Source organism: Pteropus vampyrus, unplaced genomic scaffold (genome assembly GCF_000151845.1).
Source record: "Pteropus vampyrus isolate Shadow unplaced genomic scaffold, Pvam_2.0 Scaffold260, whole genome shotgun sequence".
Lineage (NCBI taxonomy): Eukaryota > Metazoa > Chordata > Mammalia > Chiroptera > Pteropodidae > Pteropus > Pteropus vampyrus.
Window position 1 is genome coordinate 339,072 of NW_011889041.1, and position 25,297 is coordinate 364,368.

The 25,297-nt window shown below is 34.6% G+C and overlaps 1 protein-coding gene across 1 annotated transcript in view; it reads right to left on the reverse strand.

Moving 5' to 3' along the window:
- Positions 1-1,082: 1,082 nt before the first annotated feature.
- BEND6 (BEN domain containing 6) overlaps positions 1,083-25,297 on the reverse strand; it is a 47,163-nt gene continuing 22,948 nt past the window's right edge. The window contains exons 3-7 of the mRNA XM_011375006.2: positions 23,969-24,146; positions 10,112-10,332; positions 8,591-8,783; positions 7,579-7,715; positions 1,083-2,274 (exon numbers count right to left, since the gene is read on the reverse strand). Coding sequence (XP_011373308.1) covers positions 7,588-7,715; positions 8,591-8,783; positions 10,112-10,332; positions 23,969-24,146 — 720 coding nt within the window. The 3' untranslated portion in view covers positions 1,083-2,274; positions 7,579-7,587. The remainder of the gene's footprint in view (positions 2,275-7,578; positions 7,716-8,590; positions 8,784-10,111; positions 10,333-23,968; positions 24,147-25,297) is intronic.

A 25,297-nucleotide genomic window follows, 5' to 3' on the forward strand; every position in this document is an offset into this window, starting at 1 on the left:
CCTCCCACCATCCATGAATCCACATGCAAATAGCTGGACCAGGATAAACCATGTCATTAAAAAACATGTTCAAGAAAGACTATAGCACAGCAGTGGTACAAGATTTTATAAGAAAAAATGTCAAAGAACAGATGAAAATGCTGACCATGCATTCTGCCATGGGGTAAAAACGTTATTGAACAAACTATCATCTCTATGTAAGAAGTCCACAGAATATGTTGAAACTCAGACATTAGCAAACTTTTCTTTGGCACTTTGCTGCACTTCTGTAGGCTTAGAAATTCCTCCCCTTCCGAGAATATAAAAATATTCATTTTTAAAAATCATAGTCCAATTTTTACTTGTTATTAATCTGAAATTATTTATGAAATATGGTTTGAAGAATATAATGTAACTATTTTTCATTCACCAATTGTCTAAGTATTATTTATTGAATAAACCTTCCTTTCCCTACTTATTAAAGGTTCTACTTTAATTGTATTCTAAAGTATATATTCATAATATGTATATATTATGAATACATAATATATACATATACACATATATCGTCATTAGTTTTCTTAATTTGTAGCTCATTTAGATCCAATATATGAAACTGATTTAAAAAATACATCTATTCTATAATCTATAAAAATTTCAACATATCACAAAATACTTTAAGGAAGAACCATAGACATTCCAGTTGAATAATACAGTCATATTTTACAAAGGAAATTTTATTTACAGTTAGTAGGCAAAACTTATAAAGTATTTTTAAAAGGCAATAACATATATCTTAGAAGATTATCCTTTTAATAAAAATATTAAGCACTCTGGACATCACGTGTATTTTCTACATCCATAGCATTTACTGTGGATGTTGTCTATATATCCTACACAGCCTGGCTCTTTAGAAGACAAAAAGCCAGAGCCATGTAGTCCAATTATAATGGTAACGCCTCAGTGTGTGGGTAAAGAAGCCATCAACCCAGAAAAGGACTTCTTCCCTGGATTTTATAGATTTATAAGAAACAAGCAAATACTTTTTATGTTTCAATGGGATTTATTTATATTTAAATAAAAGTAGCAAATGTTAACATAAGTTATTTCCTTAAGAATATTTATTTTGTACAACCACACTGTTATCAACCAACATTTATGGAATGTTTCCTGGGTCCACAGTTACTGAACTTTCTATTATACGCATCTTCTTTTCCAAGTTTAAGCATAACCTTGTGCACTGAAGAAGTGCCGCTTGGTAATGCGGAGTAGTCCCATGTGACAAGGTGACATCAAGGAGAAGCCTCTTGATGAAGAATATTTTATCTTTCATTCATTTACAAAATGATATTTTTCTTTTTGTATGATTATCAACCCCACGTGATTTTGTTTTCAACTTTTTTCTTCTGATAGTATGAAAACAAACCAGTTAAAACTAAGCAGTGTAACAATATAACCAACCAAATACATAGGATATTATATCTTATACAGGATGTTTAGAAGATATTGATGTTTTATATTACGTATCTGTATTTATACTTTGGGCAGTAAAAAGTTAGAAGCATGTAAACAAACAAACAAGTTTTTTCTGCAAGTTGATGCATTGTTTTAATGATCACAAAAATTGGGGTTTATTTCTTTTTTCAGGAGTACAGTGGAATAGTTCCATATTAAAATAAAAAGTTCTTGCTGCTCTCATTTTTTTGATTTTTATTTTATACATATTAAGAAACAGAATTATCCTGTAATTTAATTGCTAAAACACTATTACTTGGTTAGATATTATTATTGTCAGATTTTAGGCTGACTTTGCTGCTTTTATGTTTGTGAACATTGATTATTTCACTGTACTTTTCCAAACATGTGCTTATGCTAAAGATCCAAAAACTAAAAGGGATGTTGTTGATAATAATAAATGTACAGCAATCGATTAGGACAATGACAAATCTTAGGGGTTGAAGCTTTTGTTGTTATAAGAGTTCTGATTATCTTGTTAAGTTAGCTGTACAGAGAAGCATTTGGGGATAGAAAAATGTATATTTCCAAGAAACCATAATGCATGCTTGTTTGACTGCTCGAAATTCTCTAGTTTGATGCATCATGGATATTTAGGGTGGAATGTACATGCAGCTTCTTCAGCAAGCTAGTTGCGCCATCAGGAGAGCCAGCGATGTTAAAGATATCTCACAGCCTGTCACTGCATATGTCTCTCTGTGCTCACTGCCAAGGAGGTTGCAGATTCTCCAACAAAATTCTGTGTTAGATTTAGAACTGAAGGTGTTTTATTTCAGATACCTATACAAAAGCAAATTTAAAGAACAAAACGATTTACTTTAGAATTCTTATAATATTTTTAACAGTGGTATGAGTTGTTTATTTTGTGTCTACTACAACATTTTGCTTAAAAACACAAATTGTTAATAGTAACTATTACTATTGAGGTGACTTGGAGTTCTTTTTATGATCTATTCAGAGGAATTCAGCACAGATAACAGATAAACATTTAATATATATATATTTATTTATTTCAAATGACTTAAAAAAACTTTTGTTAGGCAAAATTACAAACACACAAAGTAAAATGAACCATCCTCACATACCCATCAACCATCTTAAAAAATTATCAACAATTCTGTTTGTCATTCTTCAGTAACATTTATTGATTGTCTAAATATCAGGCAATTTTCCAAATCTGCTTTACCTTTTTCAAAACTCAAGAAAACCAAGTGAGCTAGGTCAGAGGCAGAATTATTATGAAGCTAATAAACCTTATTTGCTTGAATACCTTCCAAAGAAAAGGTAATATCTTCACATGTTTATATATTTTTGTTAATTATCAAAGTTAGATGTTTCAACAATAATTAGTTAAGACCACTGTGTCTTTCCACTTTGACTGACATTCTGTCATATTTTCTCCTCTGATTATAACCATGAAGTGGCAGTGGCACTTCTGAGATTTTGTTAAGAATTGACTGGGATATAATTTTGTGTTTTGTAATCTCTTCTATGTATAATTACATTATTACTAGCTATCTCAATTTGGGTTGACTTCTAGTAATACTTTGAATGTGGTCAATTCAAAGAATATTTAAGAGCACGCACTCTATGGAAAATTTGAAATGCCCTGAAATCTTATTGCTCAGATATCAAAGCAACTCAATAGAAGTTTCCTCAAATTTATTAATAATCCTAAAGATTATATATCTAATAAAAATTGAGAATTTGAAAGAAACATCTGTAAACTGTCAAAAAGAAAAAAAGCAATTTTCCATCAACTACGCTAGAGGATAGTCTAAATTATTTTCTATTCTTGCTATAGAAAAGGCTATTATAAAATTGTTGTTAAAAGAAGAGGCAACCAACATGTATGCAACTCTATAAAAAGAGGATAAAAGTATTATACAGATGTTAATAAAAATATTATGTAATTTCCTCTACATGTGATATTTGAGAAATTTGTTAACTTTTAAACATTATGTAGTTTTTGATTTATTTATACAAAATTATGAATACAGAATTGGTTAGAACTCTGTATCTTAATTGTGATTCTTTTTTTAAAGACGATTTTCCATTTCTATAAGCTTCAGGTTCCACAAATTCTGGATCCATCCCTAAAGTAGGTAGTATTATTATCCCTGTTTAAATTAAAATTCAGATAGGTCCAGAGAGTTTCCATAAGCTACACATATATTTAGAGGTAGAGCATGCTTCAAAGCCAGACTTTCTGACCCTAAAACATTTAATTTGATGGGTCAATGTGCCTAGGCTATGGTATACAGTTTGGTCAAACATCAGTCTAGATGCAAAGGTATTTTTAAGATAAGATTAAGATTTAAATCAGTAAATTTTCAGTAAAGCAGGTTACCCTCCATAATATGGGTGGGTCTCACCCATTCAGCTCAAGAGAAAATACTGAGATCCTCCGAAGAAGGAGGAATTCTGTCTCCAGACTACCTTTGGACTCAACACTGCAACATCAGCTTTCCCCTGGGTTGCCAGCCTGCTGGCCTGCCCTGCAGATTTCAGACTGTCCAATTCCCACAACTGTGTGTGCCAATTTCTTAAAATAAATTTCTTATATAAATATATCCTATCGGTTCTATTTCTATGGGGAACCATGACTAATGCAATAAGAAATACAAAGAACTATATGCTAGTGTAAACTCTCTAATGGTTACTAATCATATGACCTTGTCAATTCACTTAACTTCTTTAGGCTTTAGTTTCATTACCTCTAAAGTAAGGAAATCATTTTAGACCAGAATTTTTCAACTTTGACAGAATTGATATTTTTGGCTGGGTAATTCTTTGTTGTGGGGGGGCTGTCCTACACATTGCAGGATGTTTAGCAATATCCCTGGCTTCTGTCCACTAGTAGTACCACCTAGTTGTGACAACCAAAAATATCTCCAGACATTTTCAAATATTCCCCAGTTGAAGGGCAGGAAACAAAATCTTTCCCATCCCATTTGAGCACTGCTGTATTAGATCATCTTTAAGTTATAATATATGCATATGTACTATTATGGTAGAGATTATATATACCGAGGCAGCTTTGGAAATTTCTGGAGAGGGCTGTTTGACCTCTTAGTGGGATATTACAGAAGTGACATTTTAACTTTCTGTAATTCTTATAAATAAAATTTTCTTCGGGTCCTATAAGAAAGAAGCAAAAAATGAAGAAAGGCCAGAAACACTGGCAACATCAAGATCTTAGCAAAGTTCAAGCTGCAGGCAACTTGAGGACAGTGAAAAATAATATAAACCAAGCCACTTTAAAATGGAGTCAGAGCTGCCATCCCAGAGGATGTGAGTTTGCATGTCTTATTCCTCAAACCGTTGGAATGTTAAAACTGTACAAAATAACCTTTGGACTAGGCCTAAAGCAGCATTGTATCCCAAACAATAGTTTGAAAAGATAACAAGAAAGCAGGCATTATGACTACCAGACTGAAAATTAAAAACATTTTTTAGAATTAGCATCACTATGTTAGCTTCTCTGCATGATAGTAATTTCTTTTTTCTATTCAGGTAATTATTCGCCTTCTCTTTCTCATAAATACCCCTTGCCTTTGCTTGCTAATTGGGACACTATTTGGGTTTCTGACTCAGTGTTTCCCAAATAGCTATTCTTTTAGATCTCAAATAAATGCTTTTTGCCTCTCTCTTGGGCTTTTTATTTTTAGATTAACAGAAGTCAAGAAGTGAGAGAAAATAGATGAAAAAGAGGAAGGATTGAATTTAGCATTTATCCTCCAAGAAATGAGTTCTAGCTGATTGTCCCTTCAAATCCAAGCCACCAGTGGCAACTCTGAGCTCATTATGGGGTACATGGGTGGGGGTTGCTAAGGTTTTGGATGTGTAGGAATTTGTATAAGTCTACATGATTTTGCAACATATATTGCCTTGCTAATATTAATGCAAGGGAAGTTATTTTTCCAAAGAATACTTGTGTTTGTGTGTGTGTGTGTGAGTGTGTGTGTGTGTGTTTGGGGGTGGGAGCGGGGAGCTAAGAAGGGCATATGGTTTGCCTAAATAAGTGTAGTCACCTTCAGGCTCCTGTTAGTTAAACGACCAAGAAGAGAAAAAAATCAGCAGCATTCTACTACATGGTGCTATATCTGACTAATTTGTCAAGCATTTTAAATTTAAGTTTTATGTGACTCTGTCCTTCCCAGTATTTTTCTCAGTCCTTTTGAAATAATTTTGATTTAGCTATACTTCAAATGAAAGATACCTGTCAATTTAAAAACAAATTTTCGACTCAGAACATGTTTACTTCCAATACCTTGTTAATCTTTACTTCTGATTCAAAATATTTGCAAGTCTATTCCAAGCAACTTAGTAACAAAGCAAGGCTCAGGCTCAGAAGGCACAAGAACACCTTGTGTTCATAGCAAAGATTTGTTCCTTTTAAAATTTTTAATTAATGCTATAGTCAGGTGATTTAATAACACTACTACTGGCACGTACAAGCACAACCGACATAAAAGCTTTTGGGCTTTAATTTCTCCAACACGTTGTTGACTGATATTATCAGAGATAAGTTTTATGTTTACCCTTCGCACTCTGAGATATTAAAAAGGCAGGAGTTGGGATATTAAAATGCTTCACAGAGCTCTGACATACAATAATGTGCTACAAAAGATAGCCTTATGACTTGAGGGTATGGTTGCATGGCAGTTAGGAAGGGAACTTGGCCATTATACACCAGGATAAGAGGGTAGCTTCATGTCAAAACTCTAGAGAAGCTCTAAGGGCTCATTTAAGCAATTACCTCCTAAGTGGGAAGTTGTGAGCTTCACAATCTACTGAAAATTTCAATTGCTTGGGAAGAAAAAGGATACAAATAGTCTTATCTTTTATAAACCTTGAAGTCAGTTTACCAGTCAGTATATGTGAGTCAAGGGAAAGGGTTCCTCTGCAATTGTTACAAGTACTCCTGTTTGTTAGTTTCATTGTTTGTTTCTAAGGAAGAGAGACTATTGTTGACCCTCATCGGTAGCCTTACTTGTATGGCAAAATAGTAAAGGACCCTCAAGGAAGATGGGGGTGGTAGTCAGCAATGGGTGAAGGGTGGGTGGGGGGATTACTGCACTACAGGCAGGTCCATATTCCACTTAAAACACAGAAGGAAAAGACAAGTATTATGGTCTCAGAGGTGGCTAGTTAGGTGGAGAACAGGCAAAGTGGAAGTTAAAGATAGAAGTGAAGAAAATGGATGAAAAACCTGCCCTCATATGTTTACCATATACCTCTACTTATCAATTAAACTATTAATAACACAATAATGCATATTTTCGCATATTTTCCATCAGAATAATGGAGAGGAAAGGTGAGCACAAGTGAAACAGCCAGGACATTGGGTTGCTAAAGCAAACGCAAAATTCCACTTCACAGTTTTGCTGAGGGCAGGGCCTGACTTATCAAATGTATTTCCTTCAGAACTCACTGAAAACAAATAATTCTTTTTCTCACTATAACACAAATATCTTGGTAAAAATCCTTATCAAATAAACAAACTGTGACAACCGATTTAAAGACAATTAGAAGCGGAATGGAAGATGGTGGGGGAGACGCCCTCAATGCTTCCAGCCAGTAGCTTGTATATAGGTCAAACTGCTGTTTCACAGTTGTAAGTTCAGTCCCATTATGTACCTCAAAGATTTCCCAAGGGTCTGAATTTCTCTGTTCTAGAGAAGCACTTCCTAAATTGTCACGTGTTCCTCCTTTGGCTCCCTTCTACCCCTACCCACAACTTAACACATGTTCTGTGAAGAAAAAAAGTTTCTCAGTAAAACACATTTGGAATATACTACATACTATATCCCCTTCTTAAAGATTTCTGGTGCACTTGGGCATATTAAAAGATACTGAAACATCTGAGAGGTTCTGGGAAAGGAAAGTCTGTGTAACTAAACTCATCTTTTCTCAAATTTAAATCTTCACTGTCGCCACCTTCTCTCCCAGGAATACCGATTAGCATTTCATAGGCCACTAGTATTCTCTAGTAGAGTGTTCAGAAAATGCTATTCCAGGGATGAAAGTATTACATCTTCTCGCCATGTTGAAAGGACTGTGAGAATTTAAAAGACTTACCAAAAGGATTTACTTAATATCCTGAGAGTTCATATTTTTGCTTAAATTTGGCTTCTTGGTACAGTTGTTTAGCTTTTGACCTATCATTCTCCTGATTGAAACATCGTCTGAGTTGGGAAATAACTGTTTTGTGACTCCTGTGAAAAACAATAACACACAAAAACACTTCTTTGTAGCCTTTGCATCTTAAAGTATGAACTGAGATAAAACATCAAGCAATCCACATTATAATTTTGTCTCCATTTTGCAAAAGCAGCCCCAACACCCATGAGATATTGAAATAGATGAATATATAGGCAGGTTTTACAAAATAAAGCAAGAGATAACGAAGGTCTGTATTATAAACTGAGAGCAAACGCGTTTGTCTTCCTATGGTACCATTCAACTTTAACCTTGCTACTTGCTCTGAACTCTAAATCTCCTTGCTCTAAAATATTAGGAATATAAATTTATCCATTCCAACATCAGTTGAAACAACTAGAGTGACTCACCCTTTTCCAAAGAAGAAATTGTACACTATTAAAATATAGAGAGCCAGGATCCAGTGATTCCCTAAATTTATTGGATATTAGTAAAAATAAAAAGTATTTGATGATTTAAATTACTATATTTAAGCAGATTCATTAATTTAAAACCATAAATAGAATAGTCAGATTAACTTCTAATTTTCTGGAATAAAAGATAAGGAATAGAACCAAGATAAGAGAAAATAAGATATAAACTGTTACTGAAATTTTGTTTGAAAGGACTTTGAAAATTTACTTTTATAATGTTATGATTTTTATGAATCCAAACTTTTCAGTGATATAAAATTTAACTTTAGTTTAATAAACACTTTTAATGTAAAGTTTTTCTAGTAAATTTCCTGTATTTAATGAGGTTTAGACTATTCTGAGATTTTTCTTTAACAGAAAAATAAATTTGAAAAGGAAAGACTATGAGTGAATAATTTAACCTTGAATGGTAAAATATTTCAAATTCATGTGACAATAAAATGAAATCCTATTATTACCTATGATTTCTTGAACTTCATTCTGATTCATAGCTGGCTTTACAGCTTTGTCCCTCGAAGTAGAGGATTTTGCACCTGTCAGGCTGTGTGTAGCCATGTATTCATTTGTGTAAAGTACTTGCATTAAATCATTAATAAACTTCTGAGGCTTGCTCTTGTTACAACGGGCAATCTGCCATTTTTCAATTTTGAACTAAAAAATAAAAATAACAAATGAAATTGGATAAAAAAAGAAAGTAACATCTGGAGAAATATGTTATTAATTAAGACATACCAGAAAACAATGTCAACAGTCTTTAAGGTAATGTATTATGCTTTTAATATATATTTTACATTTCAGGAGTTAGATTTAAATGTTATCTTTGAGATAATTCCTAATATTTATGAGGTATTTGTTCCAGAGTATATATAAATTCTTGTCATGGAATTTGAATTTGGTGCTTTAAGGATTAGTTCCCTCCTCAACACCTCCTACTGAGTGTGGTAGGCCGACTAATGTCCCACTTACGATATCCACATTCTACTCCCTGGAACCTGTGAATGTGTTAACTTTACACAGCAAAAACAACTTTGTAGGTGTAATAAGAGTTAAGTGTCTTGAGATGGAGAGAGTATCCTGGATTATCCAGGTGAGCCCAATCTAATCACAGGGGCCCTTAAATGCAGAAGTGAGGGGCAGAAGAATGGGTCAGAAAACTGACACAGACGAAGGAGGAGAGATTAGAAGAGTGAGAGAGACTTCACTTGTGTGGCTGGCTTAGAGGATGGTGGAATCGATGAATGTGGTTGCCTCAAGAAGCAGGAATGGCCTTCAGTTTACAGTCAGTAAGAAAATGGGGACTTCGGTTCTATAAGAAACTGGATTCTACAAACAACCCAAATAAGCAGGAAATATATTCTTCTGTAAGAGCCTCCAGAAAGAAGTATGCTTGCCAACATCTTGACGTTACCACGCTTATGACCTACAGAACTCTGAGATAATAAATTTGTATTATTATAGATCATTGACTTTGTGGTAATCTGTTGTATAGCAAAAGGAAACTGATACATTAAGATTCAAATATTCTGAATGTTAGGTTTTTAGTATTTAATTATTGCTCTTGAAGGCATACTTAATTCTAACAAAACTCTTGTCTTTTTAGCTTGTTTCTTGATTAAGAGAAATTGGGGAGTTAGAAAAAGAATAGTGTCCAGATGACATGCAGAAACTGAAATTTATCTTCTTTCAATGATATAATTTTATAACCCTTAATGCATAGTCATTCACTTGTCACTGATTTAAGAATTCTCTAGCTTAATAAACTTCATCATTGTCCACAATTTGACCTGAGTTTTCTAAACTAGATATTTGTTTCACAAATATCAGATTTATTGTGAAAAATTGTTTTATGCGGAATGTTATGGCTGTGACCTAAAGTTACCTGAAGTTATGTGATAAAACAATTGGCATTTTGTACCCTTATTTTAATGTTTGTTTTTAACTGTATCCCAAGGACAGATAGGGCAGATATTCCAACTGACCTGCTTCTCATCAGTATGATGCTCTTCTTCAGCTTTCAAGGAAATTGGTGAACTGGAATTAGAATTAGAGTTGCTGCACATTGAGGCGAATGAATCTGGTGAGGAGTTGTTTGTTGCTCTCCAGAGAGTGGATGCAGATGTAGACATGGTTCCTCCACCCTTAAGCACGGCCTCCGCCATACCAACCAATTCTTCAAATTGGGTAACTGCCTGTGGTAACACTAAAATGACAAGAAAAAGTAACACGTTACAAATACTTTCAACAACAGGAACATATATACATATTTTTTATTGTGTGTATATGCATAGAAATGTGTGGAAACAATTGTTAACATTTACTAACTTTGGAAAATGAACATGGTGGGAGGAGCATTTGGAACATATTTTCTTTTTATTGTTAAATAATTTAATAATTGCTTAATAATAAAAAATCAATTTGAAAACATTTGGTGATTGTATTTAAATGTATATACATTACATTATAACTAAAATGAATGTTTTAAAAAGGTGAATCTTTTCTCTAATTGGTAATATTAGAAATTAGGCCACATTAGGCCAACGTAAGTGAGAAGATAAAATAAACTGTTTCTCGCAGATTAAAATAAATCTTCTATGATCTGTGAGTGTGGTTTGCTGGGGAGTCAAATTCCAACAAATTAATAAAAATTAATTGCCACAATTCAAACCTATGTTTTCACATATTAAACATGAATTTTGGTAATCAACTGAACATTCTCTTTCTTCCTTTTTTTTAATGGAAACTTACACATTCAAAGGTTTCATGCCTCCATGTAAAATGGTCTTCTCTGTTGTTATATTTAGTTTGTTTCCTAAGGACAAATAACATTTTGTTGGAGTTGGAAGTCACCTTGAACCCTATCTCATTCAACTCCTTACTCTGTGTTGAGGGTACTGCCAGCTGGAGAGGCAAAAAGACTCTAAAACTTTTTTTGTACTTTTTAAAAGCATATTATTGAGCTATAACCTTTAGAATAATGCCTGATTTGAGAGCTAAATATCAGGCATATTGATGACATGTCCGAATCAATACATCTGGTATTATATTAATAGAAAAATAGGAATATCTACTAAGGAAGAAAATCTTATTTTATTTTTTCAATTAATATTTACTAGGCACCTCATGTGCCAGACACTTATTCAATCAGCAACTATTTATTGAGCATTTAATAATATTAAACATTTATCTAGCTTTTACTTTGTGCCAGGTACTATTTTGGGAACTTTACTTATGTTCATTCATTTAATCCTCATTGCAGCTCTCTGAGATAAGCATTATCATTATCCGCAATTTATAGATAAAGATAATTAGGCAGTGAGAGGTTAAATAACCCATCCTGGCTCAACTCAATTAATGAAAATAAGAGCCAAGATTCAAATGCAGACTCTGCCAATTTCATGCTATAAACTGCAGTCGACCCTTGAACAACACTATTTTGAACTACATTGTTCTATTTATACGCGGATATTTTTTTCAATAAATCTACTGGAAAATTTTTTGGAGGCTTGCGACGATTTGAAAAAAACTTGCAGATGAACTGCATAGCCTAGAAAAAATTTTAAAAGGTCATGAATGCATGCATTTAATACAAATAACATACAAAATATGTGTTAATTATTTATGTTATTGATAAGGCTTCCAATCAACAGTAGGCTATTAGTAATTAAGTTTTGGGATAGTCAAAAGTTATATATCGATTTTTGACTGCGTGGGGTGGTGGATCAGCGCCCCCTAACACCTGCATTGTTCAAGGGTCACTGTACTATATTATGCAGACTCTCAACATTTGCCAACCACTATGTTAGGTACTTGGGAAGAAACTGAGAGCAAAACCAGAGGTGATTCTAGCTTTTTGGAACTGAGAGAAGGTGGGGAGCACTATTTACATAAGCATGCTGTGTAGTAAGAATTTGGCTTGCTCAAAGAGAGGCCTCCCCACAACCCAAGTTTCTGGGAAGTCATCTCCAGTCCTCAGAACTTCCCAAGGATAGGAGAGTGTCTTCGTTAGTCCCTCAGACCACACCCTATAGTTTATGCCAAAGGGTTTCTCAAGGTGGAAATGATCACATCCAACAGTCTTAGAGTAGAAACCATGGCCAGAAAGCCAGAAAGATTTAGAGACTGAGTTCAGCCATGTAGGCAATCAATCAATCAGTCGTGTCTACGTGATAAATCCTCAAAAAAATTTCGGACACCAGAATTTAGATGGTCTGGTTCCTGGATGGACAATAATCCATGCATATTTTAACAAAAAAAGGCTATGAGGGTAATGCATCCTGAGGACAACAGAAGCTTCATGTTTGGAAACTGCCCAGACTCTCCCCTGTGTATCTCTTCCACCTTTGGCTGATTCTAATTTGTAGTCTTTTCTTGTAATAAATGAAACTATGAGTATAATAGGTTTCAGTGAGTTGTGAGTCTCTAGCAAATTATTGAACCTGAGATTAGTTTTGGAAAACCCTGAACTTGCAGTTGGTATCAAGTCTTAGGCAGACTTGGCCGTCTAGAGGACAGTACCCTTAACCTTGCAGTTTAGCTAACTTGAGGTACATGCAAAAAAATGAAAAATTACAATTGTTAAGTATATTATAAAATAATATAAATGGAGTCACTTTAAAATGGAGCCAGAGCTGCCATTCCAGAGTAACTGCCTTTGTTAGGTCTTATTCCTCATACCTTTGGAATGTTAAAACTGGACAAAATAACCTTTGCATTGGGCCTAAAGCAACATTGTATCTCAAACAACTGTTTGCAAAGATAACAAGAAAGTAGGTATTATGACTGCCAGACTGAAACATTCTTTAGAATTAGCATCACTATGTTAGTTTATCTACATCTATAGAAATTCCTTCTATTCCTGTAATTGTTCTCATACCCTTTCTCATGAATCTCCCTTGTCTTTGCCTGCTAACTGAAACAGTATTTGGGTTTCTGCCTGAGTCAGTGCTTTCTGAATAGTTATGCTTTTAGATCTCAAATAAATGATTGTTGCCTGTCACATTGGCTTTTTCTTTTTCAGTTAACAAGTACCACGAAGGAGAGCATAATGCATTTGACCTGCCCTGGGGAGGGGAGGAGCATAGTAGGCTTCTTTAGGTAGGTCCAGACTGATCTGAGAGCTGAGAGCTGAGAGCTGAGCAGGAATTAAACAGCTGGAGAGAATGAGGTGATCAGAGGCACAGGAAACAAAAGTTCTGTATCCGAGGAACTGCAAGAAAGTCAAAGCTAAAATCTGAAGATTTTAAAAAGGGTATTGGTATAAAGTGAAGTTTCAAGCATATTTACTTTATTTTCTACTTACGAAATTTGTATCTGTCATTGGAATATATCCTTCTTGTCATTTCTATCTGTGTATGCCTCTCACGTATTTTTTTTTTTTTTACACAGTTCAGACCATGCCATATACACAGCATTGTATTATGGTTCTGTTTTTCAATTAAGACAGTAAGGTGAATATTTTTCCTATTTTATTAAATCTCCCTGGAATTTACGATTTTTGAGGTCTAATTACATAGTTAAAGGCAAGATCTTAACATGAAGTCTGAGTAGAAATTAAGTAGATGAAGGGAGATGAGTTTGATAAGAGGATATACCTGATTAATGCACACCCATCAAAATATGGAACATTTCCATCCTCTCAGAAAGTTGCCTCATGTCCCTTTTAAGTCAATCTCTGGACTTGCCTGAGAGGCAACCACTGATCTGACATCTTTAGCCATAAATAAGTTTTACCTGTTCTAGAATTCCATATAAGTGAATTCAAACAGTATAAATTTCTTCTTGTCTGATTTTTTTTCTCCGTATAATGTTTTGAGATTCATTCATGCTGTTCGCTTATTTATTTTGTTGTTGTTTCTGACTAATAATTATATAGCTACTCCACAATTAATGTATCCATTCACCTGTTAATGGTTATTTTCCACTTGAAAACACAACTTTAATTGTTTCCTAATATTCCAAAGTATTGATATTCTATATTTTATTTAGATGCTTCTTTTTTATCTTTTTGGAATTTCATTTGCTTCTAGTTTTTTTTTTTTTTATTACAAACAGAACTCTGAAAAACTATTTAGCACATGTATCTTCATATGCATCTCTAATCATGTCAATGCTATACATTCCTGAAAGTTAATAATAGGGTCAAAAGTATAAATGTTTTCAAGACTCACTATTGCTGAATTGCTCTTCAGAAAGATTCTTCCAACTTAATGCTTCCACCAGCAATGTAAGAAGTTGGCCATTTCACTGCACCATCAATAACAGGTATCAATCACTAACAACAATTTTCACTATTTTGGTAGGTTAAAATCTTAGTATGATTTAGGTTGCAATTACGATTATTGCAAAGTTAAATATATGTTTATTTGTTTACGATTATTTGAACTTCTATGAATTATTTATCAGGCCATGAAATATTAGTACTTTTTCTATTTTATAAGAATTTAAATGGTTTTTTGCAAAGTAGCTAGTGCATTATAGGTATGTTAGCTGTTATTATTATCCCTTATATATTAAGCATTTTACCTTTTATAAGTTGCAAGTATTTTTCTTAGTGTGTTTGTCTCTTAACTTTAAGATTTTTTTGAAGCACGCCCACATGCATATTTAGTTTTTATTTTAATTAAAGTAGCAGTCTTTTCTTTAGTATATTATCCATTTATTTTATGTTTAAAAAGTTATTCATCATTCAGATCAGTTAAATATTTACCCACATAGTTTGTTTAGTTTAAACATCTATTTACAAGTAAGCTTCTCCCTTCACCCAGATAAATTTTGAAAATTTGAAATGGAGAAATTTAAATACAAAAATAGTAAACAGTCATATATCCATCCCGCACTTTCAACTTACATCAACCTTGTTCCATCTATACTCCCACACACTTTCTCCCCAGCCTCAAGATTACCTGAAGCAAAGCACAGGCATTATCTCATTTTATCTATAAATATTTCCACATGTACTTCTAAAAGGCAAGAAAATTTAAAAGTATAACTGTAACACCACTAGCACAGCTGGAAATATTTAACAATACCTCTTTAATATCATTTAAAAAACCTAGTAAATGTTTAAACTTCTGATCATCTAATTTTTTTTAAGTTTGTTTAAATCAGGATTCAAATTGTACATTACAATTGGTTGTTCTCTGTTTCATCTAAACTGTAAGTTTCCTCTCCCTCTTCTAGTTTTATCTTGCGATTTATTAGTTGAAGAAACTAGGTTATTTATCTGGCAGAGTTTCCCATAGTCTGCGATTATACCCCTAATGTGGTTTAACATATTCTTCTGTTCCCTGTATTAGTTGTAAATTAGTAGTTAGGGCTAGGCTTGATCAGATTTAGGTAGTGTTTTAACCTCCATCAGGTGGCCTTTAATGTATCGTTAGCTTTTTTTGTGATATTAGCAGTCACTGATGATCACTACTTAGATTCATTATGCCATAACGGGTTGCAAAATGGTGATATTCTCACTTTTTTCTTCTTCATTTATTAGCTGGAATTCTACAAAAATAAATGTCCTCTTTTAAACTATTTGGTTACCTGGAGGTTCACTTCATATAGTAATGGCTGGATAAATGCTTTTTTTTTTTTTTTTTGGTTTTTATGCGTTAGTTTTCAAAATAATGAGTTGGTTCTTTCAGATGACCATTAAGTTTTTTCTTTTTGGTATACCAGTATGAATCATACATTTAAACATATATGATATGTTTCCACCTATTGCAGTTATCATTCCTATTGGTGCTCTAATTGTCCCATCTTTGGCCAGTGGGAACCTCTTCTAGTTGACAAGTCCACATTGTCTTTCTAACTTCCTTGCTTTCTGGTATGACATGATGTTCATGTAGAGTATTTTCTGTGTAAGCCTCCTGACGAGGCTCATTGTGTACATTTCCTGTGCAAGACCTAGAATCGGCCATTTCTGTAAAGAACCTTAGCTCCTTTTATTTTCCTTTTCTTTACCTCAGTGCTATAGTGCTTCTAGGAGAGTTTATCATACATAAGGTTCTGTTTGGGGGATATGCATTCTGTTCCATTAATCTGCTGACTCTTGCACTAGTAACTTGCTTCTAATTATTAGAACTTTATATGCTTTAATGTTGACAAGTTATGCCCTCATATTCTTTTCAGAATATTCTTAATTGATTTTGCCTATTTATTTTTTCAGGTTAACTTTAGAATAATTATTGTCAAATCACACACACAAAAAAGAAAATAATCATTGGTATTTTGATTGGAATTTCATTCAAACTGTTAGTTATTTTGGGATGAACTGATATCTTCTTATTACAATAATTAGTAGCTATTGTATAGTCATTTATAATTAATATGAGTAGATTCTTTTTTCTTTCTTTGAAGAACATAACTGGCAGTTGTTGATCTACATATAAGGCAATTACTGATATATTTTAATGGCAGCTACCAGATTTGGGACCTATTATGTGCCAGACATTTATTATTTTTTAAATACAATAAGGCTTATAATGAAAATCATCAGTCCTCTGTCCTATCACTAACCCCCTGAATACTGCTCCTAGAAGCCATCACTTCCAATCCATTTAACTGTTTCTTCAGATAGTTACCTTCATAGTCTTAAATAACAATATACACATACAACTCTATATTGAATTTTTCAGATTCACATAATTGTTTGTTGACTTTCAACTGTATAATACAACTATATAGTCCCTTTCGACTCCTCGCCCAGCCACATAGAAATACATGCAAATCATACTCACATGAAAACATGTACAATCTCTTTTTCCATCATCCCAGTATAGTGGTAACACAATTGTTAGTTTAATAAATATTTCACTTACATTATTTTAGCAATGTAAATATTATTCACAATTCCTTTCCTTTAAAACATGATTCTACCTCCACCCCTTGAGTTAGTTTGTTTAGTTTGCTTATATATATTTTTAACTGTTTCTCTCACTTACATATCTCTAAACATCTTACTGGGGGTATAAAATCTCCTTTCAGTATGTTTGAATACATTATGCCATCTATCAATTTCATATTTTCTTGGGGATATCTCTCTGGGAACCTTTCACACTCTTCCACAATCTGCGCTAGCTGCTTCTCATCATCCTGGAGCTTCCCTTCACTATTATTCTGTGGTTCCTCCTGTCTTCCTCCTGGATTGGACCACCTGTTTTCTGAACTTGATCTTAGCCAAAAGGTCAAGAAGCGATCCCACTTATTTTCTGGATACTATGTCTTTCTTTTTCTAGATTTACTCTCATTTTGGAGGAGCACATTCCCCAACAGTTTTTGAAAAGGAAAGCATGGGAAGCACATTATTGAGATGTGTCAATTGTGAAAATATTATATTCTACTCTCATACTTGGTTTATAATTTCACGGGTAGAGAAGTCTAGGTTTAAATCATTGCTCTTCAGAATTTTGAAGGCATTGATTATCTTGGAGCTTCCAGTGTTGCTGGTGAAAAGTCCAACTCTATTCTAGTTTCCAGTTCTTAGCATGTGACATGCTTGTCCTCTCTGAAAGCTTTTCAATTCTCCCTTTTCTTCTGGTGTTCTAAAATTTCACAATGCTATGCCTTGGATAAGTCTTTCTGTTTTTCATGGTATCTTTTACTTTAGAAATTTGTGTCCTTCAGTTCTAGAAATTTATTGCCTTCTTATTTTTTTAAACTTACTTCTCCTTCTTCTCCTTTCTTTCTTTTAGGACCTCTTGTCTTTGGATGTTCCACCTCCTGGACTAATTCTCTATTTTCCTAACCTTTTCTATTTTCCTTTTCTTTGCCTTCTTATTCTAATATCTACAAGATTTTCTTAACTTTAACTTCTAGACATTTGATTGAATTTCTATTTTCTCCTCATCCCCCTATTCTTTGAATATTCCTTTTTTAAACTACCCTGTTCTTGTTTCATGGAGCTTATTTTTCTCTTTATTTGTTTTGAACTCCATGTTTCATATTAGAGGATTTCCTCAAATAATCACTTCCCTTTCTTCAGTTGTGCCCGGCGTCCTTGAGTTCATAGCTCTGGTTCAAACTCTTCTGAGAAAAAAAAACCCCGGCCTCCGCCGGGGGGAAAAGGGAAAAAGAAAAGCCAAAAGGGAAGAAAGTGTGACTGTGGTCCAAAAGAGTCTTTATGTAGGTTTTTCAGTGACTCCTCCAGTTTTCACAATACCAGCACTACCATAATCCCTTTCACAGCTATGATTCCTAAATCTTTCTTGGTTGTGTGATTTGGTTTGTTTGTTTGTTTGTTTGTTTTTCTTTTTTCAGCTTTTAAAACTTTGTATTTGCTTATTAAAAAAAATTGTGCATTCCAATGATTAAAATCATTTGAACAACAAGAACAACAACAAAATGGCATTCTGATTAAACTGCATTTTATAGCCTGTAGGACACCTTGGACCAGGTTTTACTCTAGATTTCACTGTCATCCCACCCAGCTTCTGCCTTCACCAACATGCAAGTTCTTTTCCTTCCCTACCAACCAGACAGGCAGGTGGGAGAGGCAGGTGCCCTCTTTATTGTCAGTAGTTCTTGGATATGAAAAGGGAAGGGGGTGGGGACAGCACAATCATTTAAACTCGATCCAAATTCTTTGCATTTAACAAAGTTAAACAGCTAAAGGAAGCAAAATAAGAAGGCAATGCTTATGGAATGCTACAGTGAATACTGGCGGTGCGTGCCTCATTACGATTCGCCTGCTTGCTTCTCCTGTTTAATTATTTCTTTTGATGGCAGTGGATTTTTATCTTGCGTTCTGTCTTCTTCAATTTCAACTTATCGAATTTCTCAATCTCAGCTATATCAGGTTTGTCAGACATGGTTGCAGAGGAAGCAAAGCCAGGCGGTGAGAACGAGTGAGTCTGATCTGCTCAGTGGCGGTTGCAGAGTGCCCTGGCTTGTTTCTTTTTAATTTGTCTCCCTCTATCCTGTACCCACCCCCATCACAGACACTGAGCTTTTAGATTTCTCTAGATTTAGTCAGTCACCATTCATCCATCTGCTTTTCATCTTCTAAAATTTTATTGGCATCTTTGATCTGCTGTGATCTTTTCTTGGTCCTTGGTCCTTTTATGCATTTTAAATTTATTTTTGGTGAGGTTTCAAGAAAGGAGGGAGGTTCACACATATTTAACTTAGGCTTTCTGCATATTTAAATGACTTGGGCAAAATGGAATTGATTTTTGATTCTCTACTAAAATCTCATTAGTTACAAAAGTTAAGTTTTTAGTTGATGCTTTTTTTTTCCCTAGGTATACATTCATTCTCTATATAAATAATGACAATTAAATATTTTTCTATACAATAGATATATCACTGTTTTCCTTTTACATGTTATTGTGCCAGACAGTTGTGGGCCACAAGAAATATTTCAAATGCTTAACACATACATATATAGCACACACATATTTGTTATTCTGAATGTCTCGAATGGCATATATATTCTGCCATTTTTCTTAGTTAAGTAGGCTTTATAAACAGAGATACAGCTCTAATCTTTAGTTCAAAGAGTTATTAGGAACATTACTGAGCAAGAGATAAATAACTATACCACACTCTTCTCTCAGACCCTTTTCTTATTTGGATTATCCATTGAATTTCAGCTTTCTGGTATCTTTCAAGTTCTCAACTGCAGCTTCACAAGGAAGCTTACTACGACTATGTTATTTAAAATTGTAAAACACCTCCTCTCCATCAAATCTCAATGTTCCTTTATCTGCCTTATTTTTTCCATAGCATTTATCACCAGCTAACATTTTATATAATTTACTTAATTATTATTGTTCAGGTTTTTTGACTGTCTCACCCCACTAGAATGTAATCTCCATGAGAGCAAGGCTCTTTGTCGTGTTCACTGGATTTTCCTAGGTACTTAGAACAGTGCCTGACATATAGTAGGACTTTATAAATATTTACTGAATGAATAAATGCATGCATGAATACTGCCGTGGCAGTTTCTGACTTTTCCTGTTGCCTGAAGTCCAGCTAATAGACACTTTTATTATTTGGTTTCTAGGGGTACATTTTAGTGTGTGAGTATGGGGGGGGCAGGCAATATTAAATACTTAATAGATTACATAGAGTTGTAAGTTCCAACTTACAACTAAGGGGAAGGGAATAAAAAAAAAAACATTGAAAGGAGAGAGTTTGAAATTTATGGAGGGAGGAGGTCAGGAAAAAGATGAATTTAGAGTGAAGACCTGAAGTAAGTGAGGGTGCAAACCACGTTATCTGGGGGAAGAACATTCTAGGCTGAAGGAATGGCCAGTACAAAGACACTGAAGTAAGATCATGTCTGATGTCTTCAAAGATAAGCAAGTGGCCCAATGTGGCCGGATCACAGAAAAGAAGGGGGAGAGTAGTGGAACATAAGGCCAGAGAAGTAAGTGGCAGAGAGCTGGTCAGATCATGTAAGGACTCAAAGATCATAAAAATAACATTAGTTTTACCCTCAGTGAGGTGGAAATACACTGAAGGGTTTTGAAGAGAAGAGTGACATTAATTGACTTATGTCTAACAGGACCATTTTTGCTGCCGTGTTGAGAACAGATTGCAGAGGAGCAAGAGCAGAAGTAGTGACACCAGTTAAGAAGTCGTCTTAATAATCTAGACAAGAGATAATGGTAGCTTAGACCAGAGGGGCAGTAGTCAGCATAGTAAAAGAGATTGTATTCCAAAAATGTTTTGAACATAAAGTCAGTAGGACTCGCCAATAGACTTAGAGTATAAAAGAAATATAGAAATACAAAATAATGTCGTGGTTTTTGGCTTGAGAAACTGGAACAATATAGTTAGCATTAACCAAGATGAAAAATAATGAGAGAAACAGGTTGAAGGGAAAGGTCAGGAATGTGGTTTGGGACATGATATTTTGAGATGCCTATGAGCCATGTCAAGTACATAGTTGGACAACGAGTCTGGAATTAAAGAGAGAAGTCCAAGTCAGAGATTTAAACCTCAGAATCATAGTTTATTGATGGATTTTAATACCATATGATTGGAAAGGATCAATAGTGGACTGAGCCTGGGGCATCATTAAATATTTGGAGGGTAAGATGCTGAAATGAATCAGCTAAATAGACTGAGATGGGAAGATTAGCAGTATAGGAAGAAAACTAGTGAATGTAGTGCTCTAGAAGACAAATAAAGAAACTTTTTCAAGGAAGGGTAGATGGTCAAATGTATCAAATGCTGGTAACAGGGCAGTAGGGATAACCATTGAGAAATGACTTTGGGGCTAGCAGTATGGAATGTTACGGGTTGAACTGTGTCCCCCTAAAAGAATATGTTGGAGTCCTAACTCCCGGGACCTCAGAATGGGACCTTTTTTGGAGATAGGGTCTTTACCGATGTAATCAAGTTAAAATGAGGTCATTAAAGTAGGTCCTAATCCAATATGACTAGACTCCTTATAAAAATGGGAAAATTTGGACACAGAGACAAGCATACAGGAGAACACCATGCGAAGACTGGCATTGTGTTGCCTCAAGCCACAGAACAACCAGAAGCTGGGAGAGAGGCCTGAATAGATTATTCCCTCACACCCTCAGAGGGAGCACAGCCCTGTTGACACCTTGATTTTGGAATCCTAGCCTCTAGAACTGTGAGACAATATATTTCTGTTGTTTAAGCTACCCAGTTTGTGGTACTTTGTCACTGCAGCCCTAGCAAACTAATACACAGAGGTTATTGGTGATCATGAGAAGTTACGATGAAATGATAAGGACCTAATTGAAGTGAGACCCGGAGAGAATAAAAGGGGAAAAACTGAACACATTGTGTGGAGTCAACTAATTTGAGGAGTTTTCTTATAAAGAGAAAGAGAGGAATAGGGTGGAAGGTTGAGAAGCAAATGGCCTGAAAGACTTTTTTTTTTTTTTTTTAAATAGGAGCAATAATATATGTCTGATGCTAAAGGGAATGATTCATTAGAGAAAGAAAACTTGATCGTGCAGGAGAGAAGGGGGAGAATCTCTTGAACTATGTCCTTGATTAAGTGAAAGAAGATGGGATCTGAGGCAGAGAGAGAGATTCTCTCCTCTCTTGTCCTTTGGCTGGACAAAAGAATAGGTCATTTGTGAGTGACAGGGGAGAAAGAGGAGCATAAAAACCCAGGTGCAGGGAGATGACTGCCTCTTCATATCTTCCAATTTCTCTGAAGTAGGAAGCAAAGTCATCAAGTGAAAGTGAGGATGAGGGAGGAGGTGTGGGAAGCTGGCAGAAGAGGAGAAAATGAAATGGCAATCTAAGAGTGTGTGAGAGAAGAAATTGGTCATTGCAAGTGATTCTTTTTACATACTACTGAAACTGATTTGCTGCTCTTTCATTTAGAATTTTCTCATCCATATTTATAACAAAAATTGGTCTATAATTTTGTGGTAGGCATTATATGTCAAGTTCTGGTGTCAATAAAAACAGAGACAGTCAAAATAACTACCGTTACTGAGGACCTGTCATGTCCAGGCGCTGGTAATATCTTCCAATTATCTCATTTAATCCTCATAACAACAAGGAAATGATATATTGCTCTCATTTTAAAAGTGAAAAAAATTGAAGCTGGGGCTGAGGGTGTAATAAAGTGACATGGTCAAAGTTGTACAGCTAGTTAGCAGAGTTGGGATTTGAAGCAAGGTCTGTAACTCCGAAACCAATTCTTTTAACCAGCAATTTATGCTAACTTTATAAACTAACTTTCATCTTATTCTAAGTTCTGGAACAGATTACATAAAAATGAGAATTATCTAGTTTTTTAAAAAAACGACAAAAATCTCACCAGAGAAAGCAAAAATGCAATAAAGTTGAAAAAATAAAGAGATAATGGCTTGTTATAAACATCTTATTTCCATTCACATGTGGGGCCATTTCTACTTAAAACAACAAAGGCTTCAATTTAATAAATATTCCAAGGAAAACATGTGAGCCATTACTCTGTCACCTCGCTCATCACCATGTTCTATCTGCCTACTATGATTTCTGCCTCCAAAAATATCATAGAACTGTTATGATTATTTCCATTGCCATTGCCCTAGGCTAGGCTGCCATCATGTTAGTCCGGATGACTGCAATACCTTTTATATCCTTTTTCACTTTCCTTCTTGTGTCACATATCCTCATTCTGTACACAGCAGCCAGGAGGATTTATTTCAAATGTTCTGTGTATTTACTGTTTACAACACAATGTTACCCAACATAGGACATAATTGCCAAATATACAGCTGTATAAAATAGTGCATGGTATTTAACTGCAGATGGAAAACATTATTTTTGAAAAATAAACACTTAAATACAATATAGGGTCCTATAAAAAGGCATTATGCCAAGTGGTTTTGAATTAGCTTAGGCTGACCTTTCTCCTTTCTAAATCCTCAGTAAAATGATTATTATCCCAAACCATGCCTCCCAACCCCAAAACTAAAATTTAATATACGCACTCTTTAATTCTAGTGGTTCTATAATGGATTACAACAGGTCCCATTTTTGAAGTGCTTTCCATAGCAGAGGGTATTGAGATAAGTATATCAGGAATACCTTATTTGTTTTACTAATTTTTTCTCTCCAGGGCCTACCAATGAATGATCTATATTAAATGCTCAATAAATGTCCATTGAACATTATTAAATGGACACAATAGTATTTTGTAGAAATAATCTAAAATTTTCTAAGCAAAAAACTAGAGGCTTCAATAGATTGCTTCCGTATTAAATTATATAATCATAGATTTTCTTAAAATGTGATTTTTGATTTTTTTCTCTAAGGTTCTGATTTTCTTTTTCATTCTTAACAGCCTATTTGCAATACTTTTCACTCATCATGTATTTTCTTTTTCATCTAAAAATGTCAATTTTCTCAAAGTTTACCTTGAAGCATGACCAAGGACTGTCGAAGTCGGCTGTTCTCTTTCCGGGTGTTTGTTAGTTTTTGTTTCAGGCTTTTTATTTTTGTGCACAATTGCTCCTTCGACAATTCTTCTAAAGGCTCTTCATCCTCGCTGGAGCTCTCGCCGGGCAAAAAGGCATTCCCCGAATATGGGTCTCTCTAAAACACAAGGCAGGCACAACAAAAGAAGGTTCAAAGAGACTTTAATGGTTTATCCCATGTTCTGTACACTGAAAGGACATAAGTAGACCTATAAATTTCTGTTTTCTCAGGCAATTCCTTTCCAGGAGAGGAGTTGGGCCCTAACTAATGATCTAGCTTTGTCTTCCACCATTCAGGGGAACTTGGAATAAGGGAAGAACATCAAAGTTTCATGCACCTGTCTTTTGAAAAGCAGAAATCAAGATTCTGACCTTCTTCCTAACTTCATTGAGAAATACAAAGTAGAAAAACAGTAAAACAGAGTAGAATCAACAGGACCACCATTCAAATCTTTGTAACTCATCCTCAACCTCCATTACTCCCCTACTCCTCATTCACAGCCTCTCTGTTGAGACTATGCCATAAGTCCAGTTTGGGGGTTTATTCCATCAGAGAAAGAAGAGATGATTCACGTAGAACAAAGCATTCACATTTATCTTTTAGTTTTAAAAATAATTTTTAAGGTCAGTAGCAAGACAATAGTTTGAAAACACATGCATTTGAGTTGTAAAACCCAGGTTTTTTAAAGAAAACAATTTTCTTAAATTACCAAGCTGACTTTCATATATATATATATATATATATATATATATATATATATATGTATGTATAAAATCTTCATCCATGGAAAGCAGGAGCACAGAGTGGAATTTATAAACATCCAAACCCAAAAACCTTAGAATATAAAGTTTTGAATGTAAGTTTTAGAGTAGAAGAGATAAGACATAAAGAAAGTTTCTGCTGCACAGGAAGGGAAAAGATGGCCTGATGCCAGGAGGAGAAGCTTGAGGGATCAAGAACTGGAATTGCAGGAAGCCAGATTCAAGTGTTTTTGATCTTCCTGCCCTCTCTCCTTGGGAGAAATGGAGAAGGATCACAGAGATAAGAGTGTATGATAGAAACATCCAGATAAATAAGGGGCAATACCAGAGCAGTGGGACTGGCTCCTTGCTTCTCAGTCCGTTAAAAAGTCCCTAAAAAGGTCCATGTCCAGCACAACATTAGGGCAACATGGAGACTCTCTGGGCCATAGATTAGAAATGACCAACAGTGGTGTCTGGACAAGTGGACCGGAGACAACATCCAGTCTTCCCAGAGCTCATGCATAG